At 56.5% G+C, this 21,749-nt stretch overlaps 2 protein-coding genes, 1 long non-coding RNA gene and 6 other non-coding genes across 10 annotated transcripts; 3 read left to right on the forward strand and 6 right to left on the reverse strand.

The window, feature by feature from the left end:
* Positions 1-62: 62 nt before the first annotated feature.
* On the reverse strand, positions 63-3,410 carry LOC142363858 (uncharacterized). The gene is made up of 3 exons (XR_012766007.1): positions 3,333-3,410; positions 2,273-2,363; positions 63-2,160 (listed from the first exon to the last, which is right to left on the reverse strand). It is a non-coding gene; the product is annotated as an uncharacterized LOC142363858 (long non-coding RNA).
* Positions 3,327-5,742, forward strand: MRPL58 (mitochondrial ribosomal protein L58). 2 transcript variants are annotated; one of them, XM_075440991.1, is made up of 6 exons: positions 3,327-3,507; positions 3,973-4,003; positions 4,203-4,262; positions 4,877-4,959; positions 5,051-5,220; positions 5,521-5,742. In XM_075440991.1, the coding sequence occupies exons 1-6, from the start codon at positions 3,346-3,348 to the stop codon at positions 5,603-5,605; spliced, it is 591 nt and encodes a 196-aa protein (XP_075297106.1). In that variant the 5' UTR covers positions 3,327-3,345; the 3' UTR covers positions 5,606-5,742. The 2 variants fall into 2 exon arrangements, with proteins under 2 accessions (XP_075297106.1, XP_075297107.1); XM_075440992.1 differs by lacking the exon at positions 4,203-4,262.
* Positions 5,743-6,289: 547 nt separating this feature from the next.
* On the forward strand, positions 6,290-6,362 carry TRNAR-UCU (transfer RNA arginine (anticodon UCU)). The gene has a single exon. It is a non-coding gene; the product is annotated as a tRNA-Arg (tRNA).
* An 862-nt stretch (positions 6,363-7,224) lies between these two features.
* TRNAR-CCU (transfer RNA arginine (anticodon CCU)) lies at positions 7,225-7,297 on the reverse strand. The gene has a single exon. It is a non-coding gene; the product is annotated as a tRNA-Arg (tRNA).
* A 368-nt stretch (positions 7,298-7,665) lies between these two features.
* Positions 7,666-7,738, forward strand: TRNAR-CCU (transfer RNA arginine (anticodon CCU)). The gene has a single exon. It is a non-coding gene; the product is annotated as a tRNA-Arg (tRNA).
* Positions 7,739-8,206: 468 nt separating this feature from the next.
* Positions 8,207-8,279, reverse strand: TRNAR-UCG (transfer RNA arginine (anticodon UCG)). Its single transcript has one exon. It is a non-coding gene; the product is annotated as a tRNA-Arg (tRNA).
* A 3,137-nt stretch (positions 8,280-11,416) lies between these two features.
* TRNAR-CCU (transfer RNA arginine (anticodon CCU)) lies at positions 11,417-11,489 on the reverse strand. Its single transcript has one exon. It is a non-coding gene; the product is annotated as a tRNA-Arg (tRNA).
* A 179-nt stretch (positions 11,490-11,668) lies between these two features.
* On the reverse strand, positions 11,669-11,741 carry TRNAR-UCG (transfer RNA arginine (anticodon UCG)). The gene has a single exon. It is a non-coding gene; the product is annotated as a tRNA-Arg (tRNA).
* A 6,418-nt stretch (positions 11,742-18,159) lies between these two features.
* On the reverse strand, positions 18,160-21,733 carry ATP5PD (ATP synthase peripheral stalk subunit d). Its single transcript, XM_075440611.1, has 6 exons — positions 21,627-21,733; positions 21,216-21,346; positions 20,486-20,582; positions 18,952-19,023; positions 18,559-18,621; positions 18,160-18,427 (listed from the first exon to the last, which is right to left on the reverse strand). Exons 2-6 carry the CDS (start codon positions 21,335-21,337, stop codon positions 18,296-18,298), a joined length of 486 nt encoding a protein of 161 aa, XP_075296726.1. The 5' UTR covers positions 21,338-21,346; positions 21,627-21,733; the 3' UTR covers positions 18,160-18,295.
* Between the last annotated feature and the right edge of the window lie 16 nt (positions 21,734-21,749).

Here is a 21,749-nt window from a genome sequence, read left to right on the forward strand (position 1 = left end):
CCGTGTGAATCAGCATCACAGTTAGGTGTACAGCAGATTAAATATATTATCAAACGCTTTATTCTTCTCTCAGATAAAAAGTAACACCGATATTCTCAAAGCCGAGACTTTATTTACAGCTCCTTTTACTTTTAAGAACAGCAGAAGAGTTATTTCTTTGATTTTCATGTACGATTTGGGTCAAGAAAATGCTTCAGGCTCATTTGCAGAAAGCAGAGAGAATAGGCCAAACTACACCGCTGCATTATTTATATAACATACATTTTATGCACTTGGACTACTAACATTTGCCACACCATAAAAACCCCTCTTTTGTCAGCTCTGAAGCCTCTGTAAAACCACACATTTCTAAGCTTGCAATTCAAATGTTATTTTTGTTTTGGGCCTTCTTGAAAAACCACACCTCCAAAAACGACTGCTGGAAGTAGCACAACATTAGTATTTGGCTTGACAAAGGAACAGCTGCCATGTATCAGCAGTTTGTTCAGCAAAGTGCTGAAGGCATTTTTTCTGCATCCAAAAATATTAGTGGCCATATATATATGTCCTGATGACTGTGTGAGTCAGAGTCACTTGATTTTTTTCTTAAGCGAGGCTTTCAGCGATCAAAGGAGGAAAAAATAAGCATCTTCTGCCCTTTTATCCCACCTTCTATCTCAACTTTTCAAACTGCACTGAAAACACCAAGGCAAACTACACAACTCCATTACGAGGTGAGAGGAGAGTACTGAACCCCCAGGCTGCTCGCCACAGAAGCCGGTCTGACAGAGCCGCAGCTGGGTGACAGCACACCCCCGTGACTCGGGGAGAAAGAAAAACACTGCACGCAAATCAAACGGATCAGGAAAAGGACGATATAATGGGAAACAATGAGCAATTTTAGAATTTGGCAAAAACAATGCCCCAATTCAGATCGCACCACTAAGATCAATAAGGGCACAGCTTGTCAAGAGTTCAGTTTTCGGCCGAATTTGAAAGACGACATTTAGACAAGTGCATTTCCATCAGACCTAGTCTGGCTTCTTACTTCACCACCAGTTTGAACGACCCTTCAGAAAGCGCCCAGCTTCACCAATGGGGACGGACCACTTGAAGACCGAATTCAAAGGTTTTACAGAGCTCAGACTCTCACGGGGAAGGAGATCTCCTGACTCAGCAGTCTTCTTTCTCTTACAGGAGCTGAGACCTTCTGGAAGGTCCCTCAAAGACCAGACTTGCTCCTACCCTCATGGCTTGTGCCCTCACTCACACAAGGAGCGACTGGCTCCTTGGACACATCGGCTTCTGCCGCCGTTTTCAGGGATGGCTCCTCACAGCTCCTGCTCACCAGCGACCACCACCACCAAACTGGGGGAGCTGGCTTTCTGAGCCAGCATCAGCACCAAGGCAGCTCATTTCCCCAGCTTCAGTGTCAAAAGCTTGGCTCTCCTCGGGTCATACCAAAGTAAGACCTTGTCATCCCGAGCCCTGCCTGCCAGGGAGAGCTGCTTCCAACCATCCAAGCGGAGCTCATTCTGCTTTTTACCCAGGCTCTGGCTGTCTGTACTAGCCAACACAGTGTGGGAATGAAGCAAAACCAGAGAAATGTCCTTTTAGATGGGTCTGGCTTCAACTGCGTGACCTCCAAGCTCCTTTCCCAGCCCCTCTGTGCACGACACAATGACACCGTCCTTGGCGTGTGTTACCAGCACAACAACATCGCGGACACACTTGACAGCAGTTGGCAAAATAACTCATCCTGCTTTGGATATTTTACCCATCCTTCTGGCTACAAAACGTTTACCTGTTCCCTGTTAGAAATTAAGGTCACCAGATGGCATGATTTGTCTCTGACGGTTCTTGTTTTTTTTCCTTAAAGCACTCAGTTTTCAGTGGAGTTTGGATGGGGGAAGCAGAGCAGAAGAACCGCAGGACACAGAAATTCAATTAAAACAAAGCGTGGAGCCCTCCTTGGCCCCCGAGCGCCGCTCAGCCGCAGCCAAGGCAGACCGACGTCAACGTTCAGGACTTGCTCCTCTCCTGAGGACTGAGTTTCCCAACTCTGAGCTGATTATCTAGATGGGACCCACCTCAGATCCTCAATCACACGCTGTCTTCCTATCAGCTTCGAAACACCCATTTTGACTTCACCCACAGATTTAAACAAAAGATCGTCAGCTCCTGTCAAAACACCAGAGAGAATGACAACCCCATCCCTGCCTGCGTGTTTTCCTGCTGCCAGAAATAGCGATCGCTGCCCCTCTCGAACGCACGCCCTTCTTGTCAAACCAACCTGACAGCTCCAACAGGAGCAAGAGCCGAAGGATTTCCACAAACGCTTCACTCCCCTGCAGCCCCCATCCACCTCGGTCTCTCTTACAGACCTGGAAACACGTATGTGCTGCTGTATCAGCACTCACAAAAAATAAACTTTTTAGCACCCTTGAGCAGATAAAAATCTGAAAGCTGAAGCATCCCTGGTGCAAAAACCAGACAGTAGATAAGATACACGGGATTCATTTTCACTTTCATGGCTGGCCGTCGCTGCGCAGCTCGCAAAGGTGTGGGGTGCAGGTGGGAGCAAGCTGCCCCCCCCCCACTGCCTGCACCACGAGGAGCTGGGACCGACCTGCCCAAACCAGCCCCCAGTGCCCACCCCGGGCCCCCCCCCAGGTCACGCTGGGGCACCACGGGGCCACCTCACCCCAGCATCTTCCTCCCCAGCCACCCCACGAGCCCTCACAGCGGGGCCTGCCTCTGCGCCCACAGACCCCACAACCCCCCCGAACCTCCCACACCCCCCCGGTGCCCCACAGACCCCATAACCCCCCACAGAGATCTCCCACACACCCCCCCAGTGCCCCACAGACCCCATAACCCCCCACAGAGATCTCCCACACACCCCCCCGGTGCCCACAGACCCCATAACCCCCCACAGAGATCTCCCACACACCCCCCCGGTGCCCCACAGACCCCATAACCCCCCACAGAGATGCCCACACACCCCCAAGGTGCCCCACAGACCCCATAACCCCCCACAGAGATCTCCCACACCCCCCCAAGGTGCCCCACAGACCCCACAACCCCCCACAGAGACCTCCCAGACCCCTCCACGGTGCCCCACAGACCCCATAACATCCCCATAGAGACTTCCCACAACCCCCACGGTGCCCTCCCAGTGCACACCACCCCAGACCCCACGCATCCCCACACGTACACCCCACAGACCCCACACACCCCATATATCACGTATTCGGGCCCCGCACCCCCCCGAACCATCACCCCCGCAGGCCCCGCCCCGGAACGCGCCGCGCGGCCGCTGTTTCCGTGGGGACGCCGTGGCGGAAGCGCACCGAGGGAGCCAAGATGGCGGCGCGCACGCTGGGAGGCCTGTGCCGGCCGCGGCTGGGTGTTCTCGCCGCCCGGTTCTCGCAGCGGGCTGCTGCCGGGACCGAGTACCGGAGCGCCTACAGCCTGGACAAGCTGTACCCGCCGCGGCAGGACGGCCCCGCCGCCGCCAGCGCCCCGGTGAGCGGGGTGGGGGGGGAAGAGAGGGGAGGACGCGGAGCGAGGGGCGGGGCCTCGGGTGGGGCGGGCTTTAGCGCCTAGAGCGGGTGGGCGGGGTTTATGGCAAGGGGCACTGCCGTCGCGCGTGGGCGGGGCTTAACGCAAGGGGCTGTTATGGCAGGAGGGCGGTGCCTTTGCGGGTGGGCGGAGCTTAGCACAAGGGGCTGCTATGATAGGAGGGCGGGACTGATTGCAAGGGGCGGTGTCATTGCGGGTGGGTGGGGCTTAGCACAAGGGTTTGCTATGACAGGTGGGCGGGACTGATTGCAAGGGGCGGTGTCATCGCTGGCGGGCGGGGCTTAGCACAAGGTGCTGTTTGCGGTGGGTGGGCGGGGTTTAGCGGAAGGGGCGGTGCCGTCGCGGGTGGGCGGGGCCAGGCCCGGCCTCCCCCGGCGCCTGACGCCGTCCCCCTGCGGTGTTTCCCAGGAGCAGCCGCCCGCCCTCGACATCCCCCTGGGTGAGTCCCCCCCCTGCCCGGCCCTGGGCGCGGCGCCCGGCGCTGGGTCCCGCTCACTGCACAGAGCTGCACCCAGCGCGGGAGCACCGCCAGGCACGGGCGCCCGCAGGCCTGCGAGCTGCAGCCTGGATCGGCCCCGGCCCCCAGGCCGGCTGGGGACGCGTCTCCGGGCCAGCGCGCTGCTGCTCCTCTCTTGCAGCTCGCCTGACCGTGTCCTACTGCCGGAGCAGCGGCCCCGGCGGGCAGCACGTTAACAAAGGTGAGCGAGGAGAGACCCTGCAGGAAAAAACCCGGATTTTTTAACCTTTCCTTATACTTTGTGGAGAAATATTGGGAGCTCAAGATGCTAATTCTTCATTGTCATCACCCTGCGTTTTAACACAGCTTCTAAGTCTTCACAGCGCTGGAGACCAGTGGTACCATACTGGATTCTCCGAGGAGCACTGTCACTGGGATCGGTGCTGCCGCACGTGTCACACGAAACATCACTGTGTCTGGTCTGTTTTCATTAATCAAACGTACAAGCCAGCAGGATTCTGAAACTTCACAGGGCAATAATCTCAGCTTAATTCAGATAAACTAAAAATACTTCCTATTCTGCCTTTGCCATTAAAAAGAAGGTAGCTAGCGACTGGCAATAGCGATAAATCTTGTCGTGTCTAGAAAGGCAAACATTATGACAGTCTCTGTAAAACCTGGAGTTTGTCTCATAGAGCGGTGTGGAAAAATACAGCAAGAAAAAAATTGTGATCATTTCAGGAAGTTAATACTGGAATCATCCTGTGCTCAAAGCCAGCAGTGAACAGACTGAATTATCTCCTAAACTCAGGAGGGCGAGCCGTTACACTGAATAGATGCTGTTTTTCCTCCCAGTGAATACCAAGGCAGAAGTGCGGTTCCACCTGGCGTCAGCAGACTGGATCCCAGAAGAGACAAGACAAAAAATGGCATTGATGGTAACTGCCCTCCCCCTTCCAGCCAGACTCTCAGGCAGAACGTGACTCTAACGAGGTTTCAGTGATCAGGTCACGTTTCCCCCCTCTTTAGTACAGGAATAAGATAAGCCGAGCTGGTGAGCTGATCGTGAACTCTGAAGAGAGTCGCTACCAAATGAGGAATCTGGCAATTTGTTTGGAAAAAATCAGAACCATGGTCACGGAGGCTACGGAGAAGCCCAAGGTGGTGTCCAAGGAGACTACACAGAGACTCATAGAGAGGTAGCGTTATTGAAATGGCCTTTATGTGAGATGGGTGCAGAATTATCACGATCAATGATTTAGTTCACAGCCTCTTTAAGCAATCTTCTACATACTCATTTGGATTTCCTTTTAAAAAAAAAAAATATCACTGCTCCATTAGGTCTAAACTGCTCTCCTGGGTTGCATCCCGAGAACAGGGACTGGTTTTTATGTCTGTGGGCATTTGTCAGCTCACTAAATCTACATTGTAGCTCTGCTCAAAGGTGAATATTTAAATGTTTTATTTGTACACTAAAGGATCTTTTCATTTTGTTTTAGGGTGGAAAAAATGAACCGTGAACGACTACGACAGAAAAAGATACACTCAAATATAAAACAGAGCAGGAAGGCAGACTTTGACTGAGAACAGTTGAGATGGAAGTCCTTGGCATAGCATCCTTTTAAAGAAATGGCGTGGGTGCTGTAGATAATGCTAAACTTACGAGCTGGATTGAATAAAACTTGTCTAAAAATGTAAATAAAAAATATTTAACATCTTTCTTTGAACTGTGACAGCCTGTCAGTCATTTTGCAGAAAAATTACTGTTCAAGACAACCTAAAAATTCAGATTTTTGTCAGCTACTTTTTTTATTCATTGTCCCCTTCATCCAGCCCTCTGCTCTGTGAGAGCACCCTCTGCAGCAGATTTTGGGGGTAAGTGAATGCAGTCTAGCTGCATATCCAAGTGGCAAACAGAGTATTCACCATTTCAAGCAAATTATTTTCTCAGATTTTAGTTGATTTTTTTCCCCCCCCTAACCAAAGAAAGTGCATGTCATTTTGTTAAATTAACCTAAAGCCGTGGCAGAAGTTTGGCAGGAGGCAGTTGGAGGCTTCTGGCCTTTGAGGTGGAACAGCAAAAAAACCTCGGGCTGAGTCTGACGGGCATCAGGAGCCACTCGTCAGTGGACCGTGTTTAAACAGGATGAAGGTCTGTGGTGTAACGTGGTGGGTTTCACCACCGCCAGATCACTTCACTGGGGGGGCGGGGGGTGTGGTGGTGTCTCAAAAGATACAGAAATTACCCTTTTTTCATCTTCTTGTGGGGCCCCAGTGGCCTAATGGATAAGGCACTGGCCTTCTAAGTCAGGGATTGTGGGTTCGAGTCCCACCTGGGGTGAGGAGAAGGGGTTCTGTTTTAGGCATAAAACCCAAATGAGAGGAAAATGCTCACTGCTGATCACTGGCGTTAAATTGGGGCACAGCGAGGTGCGGGGGGAGCTCTGCTCTGGGTACGCAGGGCTCTGCCACAGCCAGTGCCCCATCCCCTTTGGAAGGGCAGCTTTTGAGCCCCCTCCCTTACACAGCCCAGATCAGCATTTACATCTGCAAAAAGCAGAGAGCTCAGCTCCCCCATCCTCCCCACAACGGGCTGGCGGGGGGTGCAGGAGCCCAGCGATGAGCCCCTGCCCCAGGCTGGCCACCTCTGCCGCTGCGCAGCCAGGAGAAGAAACTTCTCTCCTGCATAAACCTTTTCTGCATGGGAAGGGCAGGGATAACTGCCAGCAACCCCTCTCATGGGCAAAGGTGTCTGCAGCTCCACGCCGTGCCCTGGCCCTGCCAAGCAAGGGGGCTGTCACTGCCTCGGACATCTTTCTGACGCTGAGAATCATCACACGAACATCGGTTGGGACCTCCGTGACCAGGAGACCTCGCTGCCACGTTATCACCCGCTGCTCGGGTCTCCCTCCCCACGTTTTACAGCAAGATTGGCAAAATTTTGCTTCAAGCCAGCACACGACACCTGGGGTTGGAGGAGCTGGACGCTGCAGAGATTAAAAACATATTCCAAGATCTCACCTGTTATTACACCCAGGAACCTGCTTCTTGCTCACATCACACCTGCACCACAACCAGGGGTCAGAGATGCCTTGGGGTGCCCCAGACAGGGGTGATCGCCCCGAAGAGCAGCAGAAAACCCCCCCCTCCCCCAAGCCGGGGCACCCCAGGTGTTGCCGTGGATCTCGCGGGTGGAAAAGAGTCACCCCAGATGGGACTCGAACCCACAATCCCTGGCTTAGGAGGCCAGTGCCTTATCCATTAGGCCACTGGGGCTCCGCAAACGCTCAATTTTTGGTGCTGTCACTTAACTCTCTCCTGGCCGGAGAGCAGCGTGCGGGAACGGGGGGGGTCCCACGGAGGACCCCGCGGGGCTGAACACCCCCCGGAGCAAGGCAGCACCGCCCCCCCCCCCCCCCCCCAAAAAAAGGTGCGCAGCTCTCCCCGCTCCACCGCCCGGTAAAAGCCCTGCGCACAGCTCAGAGACACCGGAGGGGGGGGGGGGCGAGGAGGGGCTGGAGACCCCCTTGAGCAGCCCCGCTCCGCCGGTGCCCCCCGTCCCCCCCAGCGACGGGGCCGCTCGCTCCGGACCCCCACCCCCCCCCCCCCCCGCGGAAAAAGCGCGGGGGGGCAGCTCTCCCGCGGCCCCAGTGGCCTAATGGAGAAGGCACTGGCCTCCTAAGCCAGGGACTGTGGGTTCGAGTCCCACCTGGGGTGACTGCCGCTTCCCCCCCACCCCGGCTCTTTGGAGCAGCCCCAGCAGGGAGAGGGAGCGTGGGGAGACCCCCCCCCCCACGCACACACCGACCCCTACGCCTCCCCCCAGCCCCGCCGTACCTCACCGGGCGCTGCCGGCAGCAAGAAAAGCCCTGCGCTGCCCCTTCCCTTTTATCCCCGCAGGGAACCGGCCCCACCCGGGGCTGAGCCCCCCCCCGCGCCCCGGGGCCGGGCTCCGGTTCGCCTCCGCCCCCGGGACAGGCCGCTCGGGGCTGTTGCCCCTCCGTGGGGGCACGAAATGGCGGCGGGTGGGAGACCCCCGGGCAGATCCCCCCACAAAGCTGCCCCCAGCGCGGGGGGCCCCCCAGCTTCGCCCCCCTGATGCCCTCACGCCCCCGGGATACCGATCGCCGCCCCCCCTTCCCGCGGGGAAATTAAACGAGCCGAGGATCTCGCGTGGGTTTAAAACAACCACGAAGGGACTCGAACCCTCAATCTTCTGATCCGAAGTCAGACGCCTTATCCATTAGGCCACGTGGTCCCCCATAACTCTGCTCTGGGGACAGCGACAGCCGGGGGGGGGGGGTCCCGAGGGGGGGGTCCCTGCCCCCCCTGCACATCGCCCACACTCCCGTCCCTCCCGGGGCTGAGGCTGACCCTCCTGGCCCAGTGCTGGCAGCGGGGGGGAGCGGGCAGGGGGTCCCTCCGCACCGTGAGACCCCAAGTGCCAGGAGGTCATCGCAGACCCCCCCCCAGCCTCAGTTTACCCCCTATGTGCTGATGGAGACTGTGCCGCGCAGGAATCCTGCGGCAGGAGCGGTGACATTGCCCTCCTGCCACCAGCTTCGCTGCCTGCTGCTGAGACCGGGCCCTGAGGGTGCCGGCAACTCAGAACAGAAACACGGAAAGGGCAGGGGACACCCCCACCGCAGAGCAGCCAGGTCACCCTCACCGTCCGGCTGCCGGGGGTACGCGAGGCCAGGCCTTCCCTGCCGCAGCCCCGCGGACCCCCACGTCCAGCCGCGGCTGCGTGTCAGCCTGCAGCAGGAGGGACGCAGCGTTTGACTCCCAGGGCCGACCTTTACTGGGGAAAGCGGAAGGACTGGGGCCACCAAGACCCTGAGACATCTCGTCCTTTCCCATGACAACGCTCAGTGTGCTGGTCCCAGTGTCAACCATGCGCCGGCGATGGGCGACCGCTGCGACGCAGCACCGCTGCAGCAGGACGGTGTGACACGAGGAGAAGCACCACGGGCCTCGTTAAGCTCCTGTTCGTTATCAGCAACGTCTCCTGCGCTCTCCTCCCGCTACAGCTCGCCTTCTCCCCCGAACCTGGAGTTCTCATCTAATCCTAAAGCAGCATCTCCCAAAGCCCGCCGCCGGGCAGGAAGGTGTTTTAACCTCTGCCGCGGCCATGGGAGGTTCTGGGGACGTGTTGGGTCCCGGGGCAGGTTCAGCTCAGCTTCTACCAGCGTGTCTGTGCTCTGGGGGTCCGCAAAGCTTCCCGGTATGGCAGGTGGCAGCAGGCAGCAGATGAACCGGAGCACGGAGCAGCTGCCCCAGCTCCATCCCCCCGGCCCGCTGAGAGCTCGCCAAGGTGTGGGGGGCATGGAGGGGAGCGTAGGGTGCAAATCCCAGCGGCGTCGGATGGGGAGATGCCGGTGTGGGCTGGGGCGTGGGTGGGCAGTGCCGTGCCAGATGTGCGGTGGGGACGGCGTGGCCAAGCGGGTCCGGTGCCTGACTGCGGAGCGGGGGCCGAGGGTCTGACCCCCCTTTTGGCCGAGCACCCCTCGGCCCCAGGGTCTCACCCCAGGGTGCGGGCAGGACTCCTTTTGCCAGAAGCAGTTGCCTACCATTGCCCAGCATCGGGGGATTCGCAGCCCTGAGAAAACCACGGGTCACAGCAGCGTTTACCCCTGGGGCTGTTTTCTTCCCTCTCTGCACCCTGGTCCTCACCCACCAGCTGGCAGACGCTCCTGCTCGCGAGGAGCAGCGCAAGTTCAGCCTTCTGCTGCCCGAGACTTAGTGCTCCATAGGCAGGAGAGGAGACAAACAGCAGGAACAAAACCTGGTGCCACCCAAGCAAGGCTGTCGCCGATGGAAGACCCTCTGACCACCCAATGAACCAGCCCAGACCCCTCATCGTGCTGCCACCAGGACATCCCAGCAGGAGTGCGGGTGCAGCGTCTCCAGGAGATGCAAAGAAAACGCTGCCTGAAGGAAGCCAAGCGATCGTCTTGTTCTTGGAACAGAACCCCCCACGAGCCACCTGATGCTATCATGACTTGTGAGAAGGACACAAAAAAAGGTGCTCTGGCCATGCTTTCGATCACAGCCCTGAAGCTGGTCACCCAAAGAGGTGGAAGTCAACCAGTCCCAGGTGACACCAGCCTGGAGGCATCCCTTTAGCGCTTTCCCTGGCCCCCAAAGCAGGCAGGCCCAGGGCTTCAGCAGGTTTGCTGCTTTCCAGGCAGCAGAGTCATTTCCTCCCACACCTATCAACGAAAAACTACTTAGAAAGAAACTTCACTTTAAGTTTTACTAGTGTGATCTCATCCTGACCGCAGCAGCCTTTTAAAATCCATTAACTCTGCAGGAGAAGACCCTCCAAGCAGCACTGTAATGCAGCAAACCTGAGAGAGCGTTGCCCCAAGCGCACTTACGCGGAGGAGCTCTGGTCCCAGGGCAGCACAGCCAAACTGCCCGACCCCCAGCCACCAGCCCCTCGCGGAGATGCGGTTTCTGGCAGAGCAAAGCTCTCTGCCCGCTACAGCTCGTCCTGCTCCGGGAAGAGGTTTGCGTGGCACCTGCAAGGCAGTCCTCTGCCAGCATCAGTCGGCTTTTTGTTGGCGGTCAGGTGCAGCTGGGGATACTGGGAGCACCCAGAAGGGGTAAAAACGCAGCTGAAATTCCCGGTTCAGCCCTGACCCGGCACAGACCCAGCTCTGCCCGGACAAGGCAGAGCAGCCAGCTTTAACCGCTCTGCGTTTGCACCTTCTGGGACACCCTGAACGCTGCCTGTGCTCCGGGTGGATGGGGCAGAGCCAGCGACGCGTGTGCTCTCTCCTCCAAAAACCATCCTGTCATTAACACCTCTCAAAAACCCATCCTTTCATGAACACCCCTCCAGAAACCACCCTTTCACCGACAGGTCCCCAGGGAGAAGCTGGTTGTTACTCCTTGGTAACAGCCTCACTCGAGCACCCAGCACGGCACGACCTGGCGGGTAAAGCGTCCGCCATCGCACCGCAGCCGAGGGCGGTTTGTAGCTGCTCCTCTCGCCTCCCTTTTTTCATGAGATCCGAACTGGGATGGCTGGCCGGGAGCTGGGAACTGCATCGTCCCGACAGCGTCGTGTCCTGCGGCCACGGGCACCGCGAGCAAGCCTGGAGCTGCCGCCGGCACCTCGCTACCCCGAGCGCCCATCGCGGCCCACCCCGGCTTCGCCCCTCAGGCTCCCCCTCCGCCGGCTGACGCGCATTCGGCATCATTCAGCGTTATTCGCACCGCTGGGCTCTCCCGCTGCCTTCATCTCCTCCACTGACATCTGCGACGTCTTCCCACCGCGCAGCCGAAACCGGCGCCCACCGGGCAGGAGCGGGAGGGGGAGGCCCAGCAGCGCTAAAACGGGGAGAAGGGGCAGGGAAAAGGGGGTTGGCACCGGCAAAATGGGGTGCTCACCCCAGATGGGACTCGAACCCACAATCCCTGGCTTAGGAGGCCAGTGCCTTATCCATTAGGCCACTGGGGCTGCGCAGGGCGCGCACCCCGGCCCGCGGGAACGGCCCGCGCCGCGGGGGCGGGGGAGGTCGCGCGTGTGACCCACGAAGGGGAGGCACCCGCGGGGGGCGGAGCCGCAGCGGGGGCGGAGCCAAACCCCGGCGCGCTTTTTCCCTCGAAAAAGGGAAGGGGGGGGGGCGGCAAAAGGGCCGACCACGAAGGGACTCGAACCCTCAATCTTCTGATCCGAAGTCAGACGCCTTATCCATTAGGCCACGCGGTCACCGCTGCTGAGCTGCCCCCACCCCCAAGCCCTGGCGATGCTGCCAACCCCCCGCATCACCCCCACCCCGGGCCCCCCGCAGCCGGGTACCGGCGCGGGGGCTCCGCGGGTGCCGGGGCCGCGGGGAGACGGCAGCAGACACGGCCAGGCCGTGGGGAAATCACGGGTGGGAGCTGCCGGCTGCGGCGCTGGAGCCAGGGGACGGTGCTGGAGCCGATGCCAGGGCTAATCGCTGGGGAGAGGCAGAAGCAGGGTGCTGCGGGGTGCTGCGGGGTCGCGCTGAGCACCCAAGGCACCCCATCACCTCACCCAGCCGTGCGGGTCCGGCTTCCCTCCCTCCTCGGGCCCCCCACGGCGAGCTGCGGCTGGGGGGGACGTGGCGCAAGGCGTGCGGTGGAGCTGAGGACCTTGCTGCGGACCGGACACGGTGGGTACCAAAGGTCTGGAGAGCAACAGGACGGATGCTGGGCTCCAGCCGCTCACATCCCACCAGCTGCGGGGAGATGTGAGGGGTTGCTGGAGGTCGTGTCACCCTGAGAACCATTCTAGGGGCTTGGCGGCGTCCCACCTCCAGTGACACTGTCACCCACCAGCAGAAGCTCCTACAGCAAAGAGCCCTCGAGCCCCAGCACAGAGGTCAGCCCCGCTTCTCCTTGTGTCCCTTACGTCCGATTCAAACCCTGTCGTACGGCCCATACGCTTTCCACCTCTTGTCTCGGATGCAACCGGAGGCCACAGCAACAAGGTGCCACCTACAACGTCCCAGCAGCATGGGCCTTTCCAAGCGCACCTGAACTGGAGCCGCTCCCCTGCAAGGGAACCACCACTCTGAGCACCTGAAGGCATCACTGGAATCACAGCAGAAGAAATCGAGAAGGGCGGCGGAGGGAAAGATAGACAGAGATGTAAAAAACCAAGTCTCAGAGTCTTTCATCTTAACCACGAGGTCTTGGAGCAGCACCTTGAGAGCAGGGGAGATCAACAAGGAGGCAGAAACTGAAAACCAGCGGGTGCGTGAAAGGCCCGGTGCCTTGGGAAGTGGGGACGTGCTCTAACACCCCGCAGCCTGGGCTGCTACGGAAGAGGCCCAGGCTCGAAGGAGAGCGGCCTCTCCCCCGCCTCCCCGGCACCCCTCACGCCGCACGAGCACTAATTCCTGTTCCATTTCGGGGGGGGGGGGGGGGGGGTGCAGCAGACTCTCAGCCCTGTAAACGAGACAAGATTTGCTTCTGAGTGGCTCTGGCTCCTCGCCTTTTCTTTGTGGAGATGGGCCCTTTCTTTTCCTCTGCCTCAAATTGTTGGATTTTTTTTTTAACGACCTTATTTTTCCTTAACCACAACTAAAAGCCGCTGCCAAGAGCCAGCTGAGTGAATCAAACCATTAGCAAAATCTTCCTTCCAATGCAAATAAATACATAAAAAGTCTAGCTTCTGTTTACAAAATATCCGTCCCTCATTAATAAATAGCAAATCAACTTCTACATAATAAATGACGTGTCCTGGAACTGTGCATAAGACACACGGTACCATTTGCCTCCTGATTTGGAAGCAGGAGAAGATGCAGCGAGCTTTTATAGCTATCCTCACCTTTTCTCTTGGGGCAGGTAAGTTCAAGAGGGATGGAAAAGCCCTGAGGAATTCTGTTCTCATCTATGTGGGAAGGGATTCGCCTGCATTAACGATGCTTTTCACATCCACAGCTCCATACCCTCTCCCTTTTGGTACATCTCTCTCTCACAGGTTGAGATCTTGCCCGATCCTTTTCTGATTCAAGGGGTTTTTTTCAAGCAGGGGCTGCCCCAAGGTACATCTGCACCTACTACGATGTCGTCGAGTACCTGAACGTTTCCTCTCACAGCAAGCTGCACGCGCACATCCTGCCCAAGATGAACCTGAAGGAGCCTCTGGAAGTGAAGATGGATTTTATGCTGATGGCGATTCTCTCTGTGGTAAGGACCCAAAACTCTCGTTGAGTGTTTATAACAGCAAGCGGGGTGATTGCTAGGTTGGGGTCTGAGTCTTCTGCCAGGCAGGGCTGGGCCAGCCAGGCCACAGGGATGAGAATCAGCCCCTTCCGCTTCTTCAGCTTTCTGCTGTTTAAAAGCATTTTTGGAAGATCCGGGGTATTTTCTCCCACCTGCTTCCAGGAAAAAGCCCAGAGGCGGGCACAGACAAAGAACCCGCTTTATACCCGGCTCTAGCAGCAACCGTGCGGCACGCCTGAACTGAGCAACGCGGCTGCAGGGCACTGGCATGTGAATATTAACAATAACCTTTCTGCTTTTCAAACCATTGGCTCGCATGCTCCCTCTTCTCTTTACCAGTAGGACCGAGACCCTTGAGCTCTCCTCCTGAGCTGAGTTTCTGCAACCTGTGCTGTTCAATGCAAGAACAACAGGGGAGAGCTGCTGGGCTCTGCACTGGATGTACCTCAGAAAATCAGCTAAATATCTTCCCTTTTGCTTCTCCAGGCCGAAAAGCTCCAGACAGTCACTTTTTACTTCGTTTTGAACCTGGTAGGTCCCTCAAGAGCTTTTCTCCTGTCATGCCCAGCACGATGGCTGTTGCCAAGCCCGGTGCTCATTCATCTTCTGCAACTTCTTCCCCCAGGAGTGGAAAAACACTTTGGCAACTTGGGACCCGCAGGATTTCTGTAACATTTCCAAAGTCATTCTGCCCGCGGACACCTATTGGTCTCCCCCAGTCTTCATTTTAGAGCGGTAGGTTCCCCTTTCATTTTTATTCATTGGCTTAACAGAATGCAATGGATGCGAACTCTTGGTACTGTTGTAGGAAAGGGGATAAAATCAGATAGTTAAAAGATGTTTGCCTGAGTTATCTGTAACCCAGAAGATTAATGGCTACCAGAGTTTATACGAAGCAGTTTGTGGCTCTGTAATACCATAGCATCTCCAGAAGTGTCCCATCTGGGCTGTAGTTAAAGCTGAGGGAGCAGCAGGGACCAGCAATGCCCCTCAGCAGCTCGTTGTACGCCAGAGGACAGACCACTGTGGGCCTGACAGAGGGACGGGCACCGCTGCCGGCTCTTTGGCTGGGGGGGAAGAGGGGGAAGGCAGAGCCCGTAATAAGCCCCTGTGCCAGCTGAGAGCGGCAAGCAGAGGGGAGAGAGGAAGGAGCTTCCTTAGGAGGGTGCAAAACCTTAGCCCAGAGGCACCCACCAGCCCTTCTTCAAGCCCCAGGTTTCCTCTCCTCATTGCTACCTCCCATGGCTGGGTGACAACGCGGAGCCCCCCAAAAGGGTGCTTACAGCCCAGGCTGTTGTGGGACTGAGGAGCACCGCAGCGTCTTGGAGCTCGGTCGCCCTCCGCTTCTGTTTCCTCCAGAGTGAACGGACAAAACTCGAACTTGGATTACATGACCGTCATGCACAACGGCAGCTTCAACTCCACCCAGCCCTTCCAGGTTACCTTAACGTGCAGCTTGGTGATCTTCAAGTTCCCCTTTGACACCCAGATGTGCAACGTGAGCATAGCTTCCTATCTCCACCCAGGTACAGCGGCAAGCTGAGTTTCACCACAGCCGGGCTGCATTTGCGGGTGGAGGAACAGATGGGATGGACCCTGGCCCGCTCCTGGGTTCCCTTGGCAGCACCACACGCTCACACTGGGTTAGCGGGGTTGAGGTCATGTAACACCAGGGAAAATGAGCTAAAACACTGTAATTCTGTTTTGGCACGTTTCCCAGCAACATCTCTGGAAGCATCTGGATGTTCTGTGGCGAGTCCCCACCCTGGGACTGATCTCTACGAGGCACTAGCAGGCTTCCTGCAACAAGGCTACTCGTTCACACATGATTTTGCAGAACTGGTCTTTAAACATGCCTGAAAGCTATGGAAAAGAGGAAATTAAGCACAGTTTCAGGCATTCAAACCCCTCAGAGTTCACCCCAATAGGAAGGGTTGAAAAATAAGCAGAGGTGACACGCAACCGTCCATTTCCAATCTTGCAAAGGACAACTGTCCTAATCCACCAGAGATTTCCCCTCTGATCCACATCCTAGAGGTCCAGCCAAGCCTCTTCGCTGGAGTCCTCTTAATTTCTCCCCGATGGGCTAAGAAACCCCAGCAGTGCAAGAAACATTGCCTTTGCCCATCTGCACACTCCCTTGGTTGGGAGGGAAAGGCAGAGGAAATAACTGACCTCTAATAATTAAATACTTAAATTCTGCAACTTCTCTCCTCCTCTCCCTCCTGCCCAAGCAGTAACAGACCTTGTCCTAAAGGTGAGACGGACACCAGCTGAGATGATGAAAGACAGCCAGAGTTACTTCCTCACCGATGGGGAATGGAAGTTCACCAACATGAGCATCATGGAATACACAGAAGAGATAGATGATGAAGGTTTTTCTCTGGTCACCTATGTGGTACGGCAGTACTTTCATATTATATTGCTCTGATCTGCCACAAAAAAATAAAAAAGTATGAAACAAGATCATTTTCTGCATTAGGGAACAAGCATTCACCCAACACAGTGAAGTTTTCTCCTGCTCACCTAAATTTTGTCCACTTTCTTCAACAGATTTCCATGGAGAGACGACCCATGCTGTATATTTTGAACCTGATCCTCCCAACGTGTGCCCTGTACCTGCTGGATCTGGCTGTGTTATTTGGACCCAGCTCTCTCGAGGAGAAAATCAATTTCCAGATTGCCATCATCCTCGGCAGCTCCATGTTGGCTGTGATTCTCAACAACATCCTTCCAACTTCCTCCAACAAACCACCCATAATAGGTACCCATCTTTATTGAGTAAAAACTGATTTTTACACAGGTACCAACTCTAAGGAAGGTCTTCGGGCATTTACGGACATGCTCACGAACACTGAATTCATGAACAGCTAAGCTTTACCAGCTTGCTGCAGTCAGAAATGTCCCCCTTTCCCCACCAGGCAACTGGACTAACGATGCCAATTATCGAGGGCTTTCTGTGTTTTCCTGTCTTTCTGCAGTGGTGTTCTTCTTAGGCACCTTCCTGCTCATGATCATGGCTGTGTTGGACACCTTCTTCCTGTTGCACCAGCAGCACAAATCCCTGCACTTAGACAACGCTCTCGGAAGCTTCCAGCAAGGTAAAGCAACCCATAACCTCTTGAACAAGTAGGTCGGGTTACCTGCTCTTTGCTGCAGGTGCCTCTGAGCAAGGGTGGGTTTCCCCAGAGCAACCAGTTCCCCAGACAGCATCAGTGGTGGCAGTCACCCACCAACCCCAATACTGACATGTGCTAGCTGCTCTTTGCAGATGCGCACGCCGAGCTGGCGCTGAGAGCCAGGAACAACCGGACCGCGGGGCACCTCGGCAAGGAAGGCATCCAGCTGCTGAACCTGCCCGAGAAGGCCCAGGAAGGAGAGTGGCCAGCCAAGCCCCGCTGGAAACCGCAGGAGGAGGACCCGTTTCTGCCAGTTCTGGAGAAGGTGCTTCTCTACAGCCATTTCTTTCTGTCCCTGTTTTTTTTCACTATTATTTCTATAAAATGGAGCAGCTAGAGACCAGCTCTGCACAGTGCTCGTTCAGTCTTTCTCCATTGCATCGCTTCCCAGCCCTCCGCTGTAATTCTTTTTCCTGCTTGAGTCATAGAGCTGCGGTTGTTTCAGCTGCTTAAGTCAAATAAGAAAACCCACAACCCCACAAGGCACGAGATCTGCACGCTTAGTGCTTTGTACTCCAGTTCAGTAGAGCTACGCGTGTTCTTAAAGTATTCTGTGGCCAGCACGGTATTTGAATAAAACAATTGCAAAATCATGAGGTAATGCCTTCATTCTGTCCCTCGGGAATTCTTACCACAAGCACGGCCCTCAGAAACAGGAGTTAAGGCCCTCCTCTCACGGAGGCGTTTCAGTGCTGGGGAAGGGCGTTTCAGAATTCCACCTCAGGCCACCAGATAAAACACTGCAAGTCCGAAGCACCTGTACTACCGTTTGTGTGAGTTTCAGCACGACCCGCACCATTCCGAAACCCAGGGCAGAGAGAACAGCAGGATCACCAGGATTAACGGGGCGATACATGGGATGGGGGTTTTTTTAAAAAAGTTTAAAAACTTCTTAAAAATATATTTCAACACATCTACACTCCAACTCCTTTTGCAACTGGCTGCACCTAAACCATCACAGCCAACCTAGAACAGAGCCTCAGACCTCTGCCTGTAGAACCAGTGAGGTGCATCTCCCACTGCATCGGGGATCACCACTAAATACCTCCAGCATCTCAAAAAGTTTTATACATGCAACTTGCCTGCAACGGCAGGAGAACTCTGTTCCCTGCACCCTGTGGCTGCGCAGACGGTTGACCTGCGTTACAGAAGGCGTTACAGGAGGACTCAGTTTTATCAACAGGTCTGGCTGGGATCTTGGTCCCTGCTACAAAAACAAGCTCACAGGTAGAAAAGACAAAACCCAGAAAAAGCTGTTTGCAAGTTACTGTATTGTTCCCTGTGTCTCAAATCCTTGCAGCCTCACACCTAAGCCACAGACAGGAGGGAAAGCACTTTATTTAGAAGCTGAGAGTCTGATGGTCGTTAGGCAAACTGCTTGCAGACGAGTTTACAGATCAGCAATCGGTTTGTGGGGCCAGTACGGGTATTTCTCCTTGTCCAGTCTGGTTTCGGGGAAGGCTTCATGCAAGTCTTCAAATGTCATCTGTTCAAAGGGAACCATGCTTCGGAGCTTCTGAAGCTTGAAGTGGAAGCAGAGATAAACATGTTACCGCTCGCTCGTCAGGAAGAAAGAGCAAAGCACACAGAAGTAAGGACAAAGAGTGTTCCAGGCTGGGTTAAAGAGAACGTTCGTTAAAAGTCCACACTTACCTGTTGCTCATACTGGGCAATACGAGCTTTGGAAGCCTGCACGTACTCAGCAGTGCTCTTTGCCTGCAGGAAAGCAGAGGACGTGGTGAATGTGGTTGGGATAAAGGCAGTGACCTAGAGCAAACCCGCAACCCCACGCTTTAAGTTGGCGTTAAAATTCAGTGTCACTACCCTAGATAAGCGGACAGAATCTTGCTCAAATCCCACACAGCCAAACACTTCCCCGTGCAGAGATCCTGTTGCTTAGCCAACAGCCAGGGACACGTGCCAAGAGCCGAGCCGTGCTCCAGCTCGGGCTGCCCTGCCTGTGCAGACGCACGTGCAGAACCTCCCTCCCCCGCCTCAGAGAAGTCAGAGACAACCCCGGCATTAGGGAACAGTTCAAACGCTTACAGCTTCCAGCTCCTGGGCATCAATTTTGGCAGTCTGTGTATCCACTGGCTCAGGAACCTTTAGCGCGCTGAACTGTAAACCAAAAGAGAAAAATTTTTTGTACATTTTGTTTGACTGAAACAATCCTTCACACCAAGGTCATTTTCCCTAGCAGCAGGGGAGCATTCCCTCCGATCTTCCCAGGATACGTTCACAACAGTGTAACGAGCTTTCTAAAACTGATCACTGCAGCTTGACTGTGTCCTTCACCAGCAGCAGCTGCTCACCTGTGAGCTTAAAGCAGCCTACTCCGTACTGCAAACCACCACTGGGACAGGTAGCACCACACACATCCGTCACAGCACTGTCGCGAACAAAGCGCGGCATTGTAAGGAAGCAAGGCAGTCTAACAGAATCACAGAATGTTCGGGCTTGGAAGGGACCTCTGTGGGTCACCCAGCCCAGCCCCCTGCCCAAGCAGGGTCACCCAGAGCAGGCTGCACAGCACCGCGTCCAGGTGGGGCTGGAATATCTCCAGAGAAGGAGACTCCACAGCCTCCCTGGGCAGCCTGGGCCAGGGCTCCGTCACCCTCAGAGGGAAGAAGTTCTTCCTCATGTTCAGACGGAACTTCCTCTGCTTCAGTTTGTGCCCATTGCCCCTTGTCCTGTCAGCACCACTGAAAAGAGCTTGGCCCCGTTCTCCTGACACCCACCCTTCAGATATTTATAAGCATTTATAACGTCCCCTCGCAGCCTTCTCTTCTCCAGGCTGAACAAGCCCAGCTCCCTCAGCCTTTCCTCATAGGAGAGATGCTCCAGTCCCCTCACCACCCTTGTAGCCCTCCACCGGACTCTCTCCAGTAGCTCCTCATCTTTCTTGAACTGGGGAGCCCAGAACTGGACACAGTACTCCAGATGAGGCCTCACCAGGGCAGTGTAGAGGGGAAGGAGAACCTCCTTCATCCTGCTGGCCACACTCTTCTTGATGCACCCCAGGAACACCCAAGACTTCTCCCATCACAGACTTCCTCCCCCCAAGACAAAGCTCCCAGATCCCTCTGAGGTCAGTGGGTCCCCCACCCTCGACAGGCCAGTTTTCACAGCACCAGTGACAGCACACGTCCCTCAGCAAAAGCCTCACTCATGCTCTCCAGTTCCTGCTCATAAAGAGGACGGCAACCGCTGCAGGCATCTGCCAGCTTCACGCGTGCAGAGCCACGATCGCCACCTTCTTCTAGTCGGTGAGTTAGAGAAATGGCTTCAACGCTTGCTTCGGGAGAGGCACTACCTCAGAATTCACTTCTGCAGCAAAAATAATTTATCAAGTTTTCTTTCACCAGCTTTCTCGCCACGCAGTGCCACAGGCTTCCTCCTGAAAGCTGGCACTGAAGCGACCGCCTCGAGGTCAGCAACATTGATCTGCAGGATGCAAAGCTGGGGCACCTGCTAGCCACAGCCCACCTCCTCTGCCAGTTCCGGTGTTTTCCTCTCAACAGCAAAGACATTCCCCGTTTAAACCTCTGAAGAGCAACACCCAGCTGGCAAAGACACTGACCTTCTTCTGAAACTCATCCACCATGCCAGCTTTAGCCACAGCAGCCTTGTAGTGAGCCCAGTCAATGGCCGGCGGCTTCTCCGGCAGGGCGGCCAACCTAAAGGGACAGAGGACAGCAGTAACAGCCAGCGCCAGGCGTCATCCCACACCACCAACTGCCCCCTGCCACAGAGCGCCAGCAGAGCCTGCCAAGTCTAGTTTTGCTATCTCCACGCCCATCATTAACCAGCAGCGATAAACCATTTCCACAGACCCCTCCACGCGTGAGACAGGCTTCGCTACGCAGACAAGCAGAGTTCAGCCCGCAGCCCTGCTCTGCCTCAGGCCACCAGGCAGCATCTCTGGGTGCAGCCCGGCGGGAAGGCACCCAGCAGCGTTGGCAACACCCAGCCAGAGGCAATCGGCAGTAGGCAGCACCAACTGCCACAGCCAACAGCACGCGTATGGAGCAGCAGACGCTGGCACGTCTGAGAGGACTCCTGAGTTTGTGCAGCATTTAACAGAATAACAAAGCTCGCAAAATGCTCTACACGCACCAAAGCAGAGCTGCTTTTTTACACTGCAGCTCTTGTTTTCCTCCGGGGAGGATGAAGTAAAGGCGATTTACCAAAATAAACCCCCACCAGCTTCTCAGGTGACCCGCTCCGAGGCCTCCCAGGGTGCGCACGCGGCTACTGGCGCCGGTAACCGAGCCCCAGACGCCGAGCCGTGGGTCTCCGGCCCCACTCACCGGGCCGACAGCGCGTCGCTGCGGGTCTTCAGGGCGTTGAACATGGCGCGCTGGGCGGGGGGCACCCTCTCGGCGAAGGCCGCCCAGTCGATGGCCCTGATGGCAGCTCGGCGGCCCGCCATGCTTCCCGCCTGCGCCCAGGAGAGACGACACGGCGCGGGTTACGGTGCGGGGGGAGCTGGGGGTCCGGCTCGGCGGGACCGGGGAGGGGGGGCCGGGGCGACCGCTCCTCAGCCCAGCCCAGCCCGGCCCGGCCCGGCCCAGCCCCGCCGCGGCCTAACGCCCCCAGCCCCCCAGCCCAGCCCAGCCCAGCCCAGCCCAGCCCAGCCCAGCCCTGGCCTGCTCCCGGGACCGGGACCCCGGGACCCCCGCGCCCGCTGCCTCCGGCCCCGCCGCGCCGCCCGCTCTCACCTTCACTGACCGCCCCCACCGTCCTCAGTGCCGGAAGTTCCGCCCCCAGCGCCGCCGGAAGTTCCGGTCCCGCCGCCCAATCAGAGCGAGGCCCCACCGGAAAGCGGCCCTCCACCTCCTCCC

This window comes from Opisthocomus hoazin, chromosome 21, assembly GCF_030867145.1.
Source record: "Opisthocomus hoazin isolate bOpiHoa1 chromosome 21, bOpiHoa1.hap1, whole genome shotgun sequence".
Taxonomy (NCBI): domain Eukaryota; kingdom Metazoa; phylum Chordata; class Aves; order Opisthocomiformes; family Opisthocomidae; genus Opisthocomus; species Opisthocomus hoazin.

What these genes read in the sequence shown, in the direction of transcription:
- MRPL58 (XM_075440991.1), top strand. Translation starts at nt 3,346, where the DNA reads ATGGCGGCGCGCACGCTGGGAGGCCTGTGCCGGCCGCGGCTGGGTGTT. An exon ending in CCGCCGCCGCCAGCGCCCCG is followed by an intron (nt 3,508 to 3,972) that starts GTGAGCGGGGTG and finishes GGTGTTTCCCAG; the next exon opens with GAGCAGCCGCCCGCCCTCGA. An exon ending in CGGGCAGCACGTTAACAAAG is followed by an intron (nt 4,263 to 4,876) that starts GTGAGCGAGGAG and finishes TTTTCCTCCCAG; the next exon opens with TGAATACCAAGGCAGAAGTG.
- ATP5PD (XM_075440611.1), bottom strand. Translation starts at nt 21,337, where the DNA reads ATGGCGGGCCGCCGAGCTGCCATCAGGGCCATCGACTGGGCGGCCTTC. An exon ending in TGGATGAGTTTCAGAAGAAG is followed by an intron (nt 19,024 to 20,485) that starts GTCAGTGTCTTT and finishes TTTGGTTTACAG; the next exon opens with TTCAGCGCGCTAAAGGTTCC. An exon ending in TTGCCCAGTATGAGCAACAG is followed by an intron (nt 18,428 to 18,558) that starts GTAAGTGTGGAC and finishes TTCCACTTCAAG; the next exon opens with CTTCAGAAGCTCCGAAGCAT.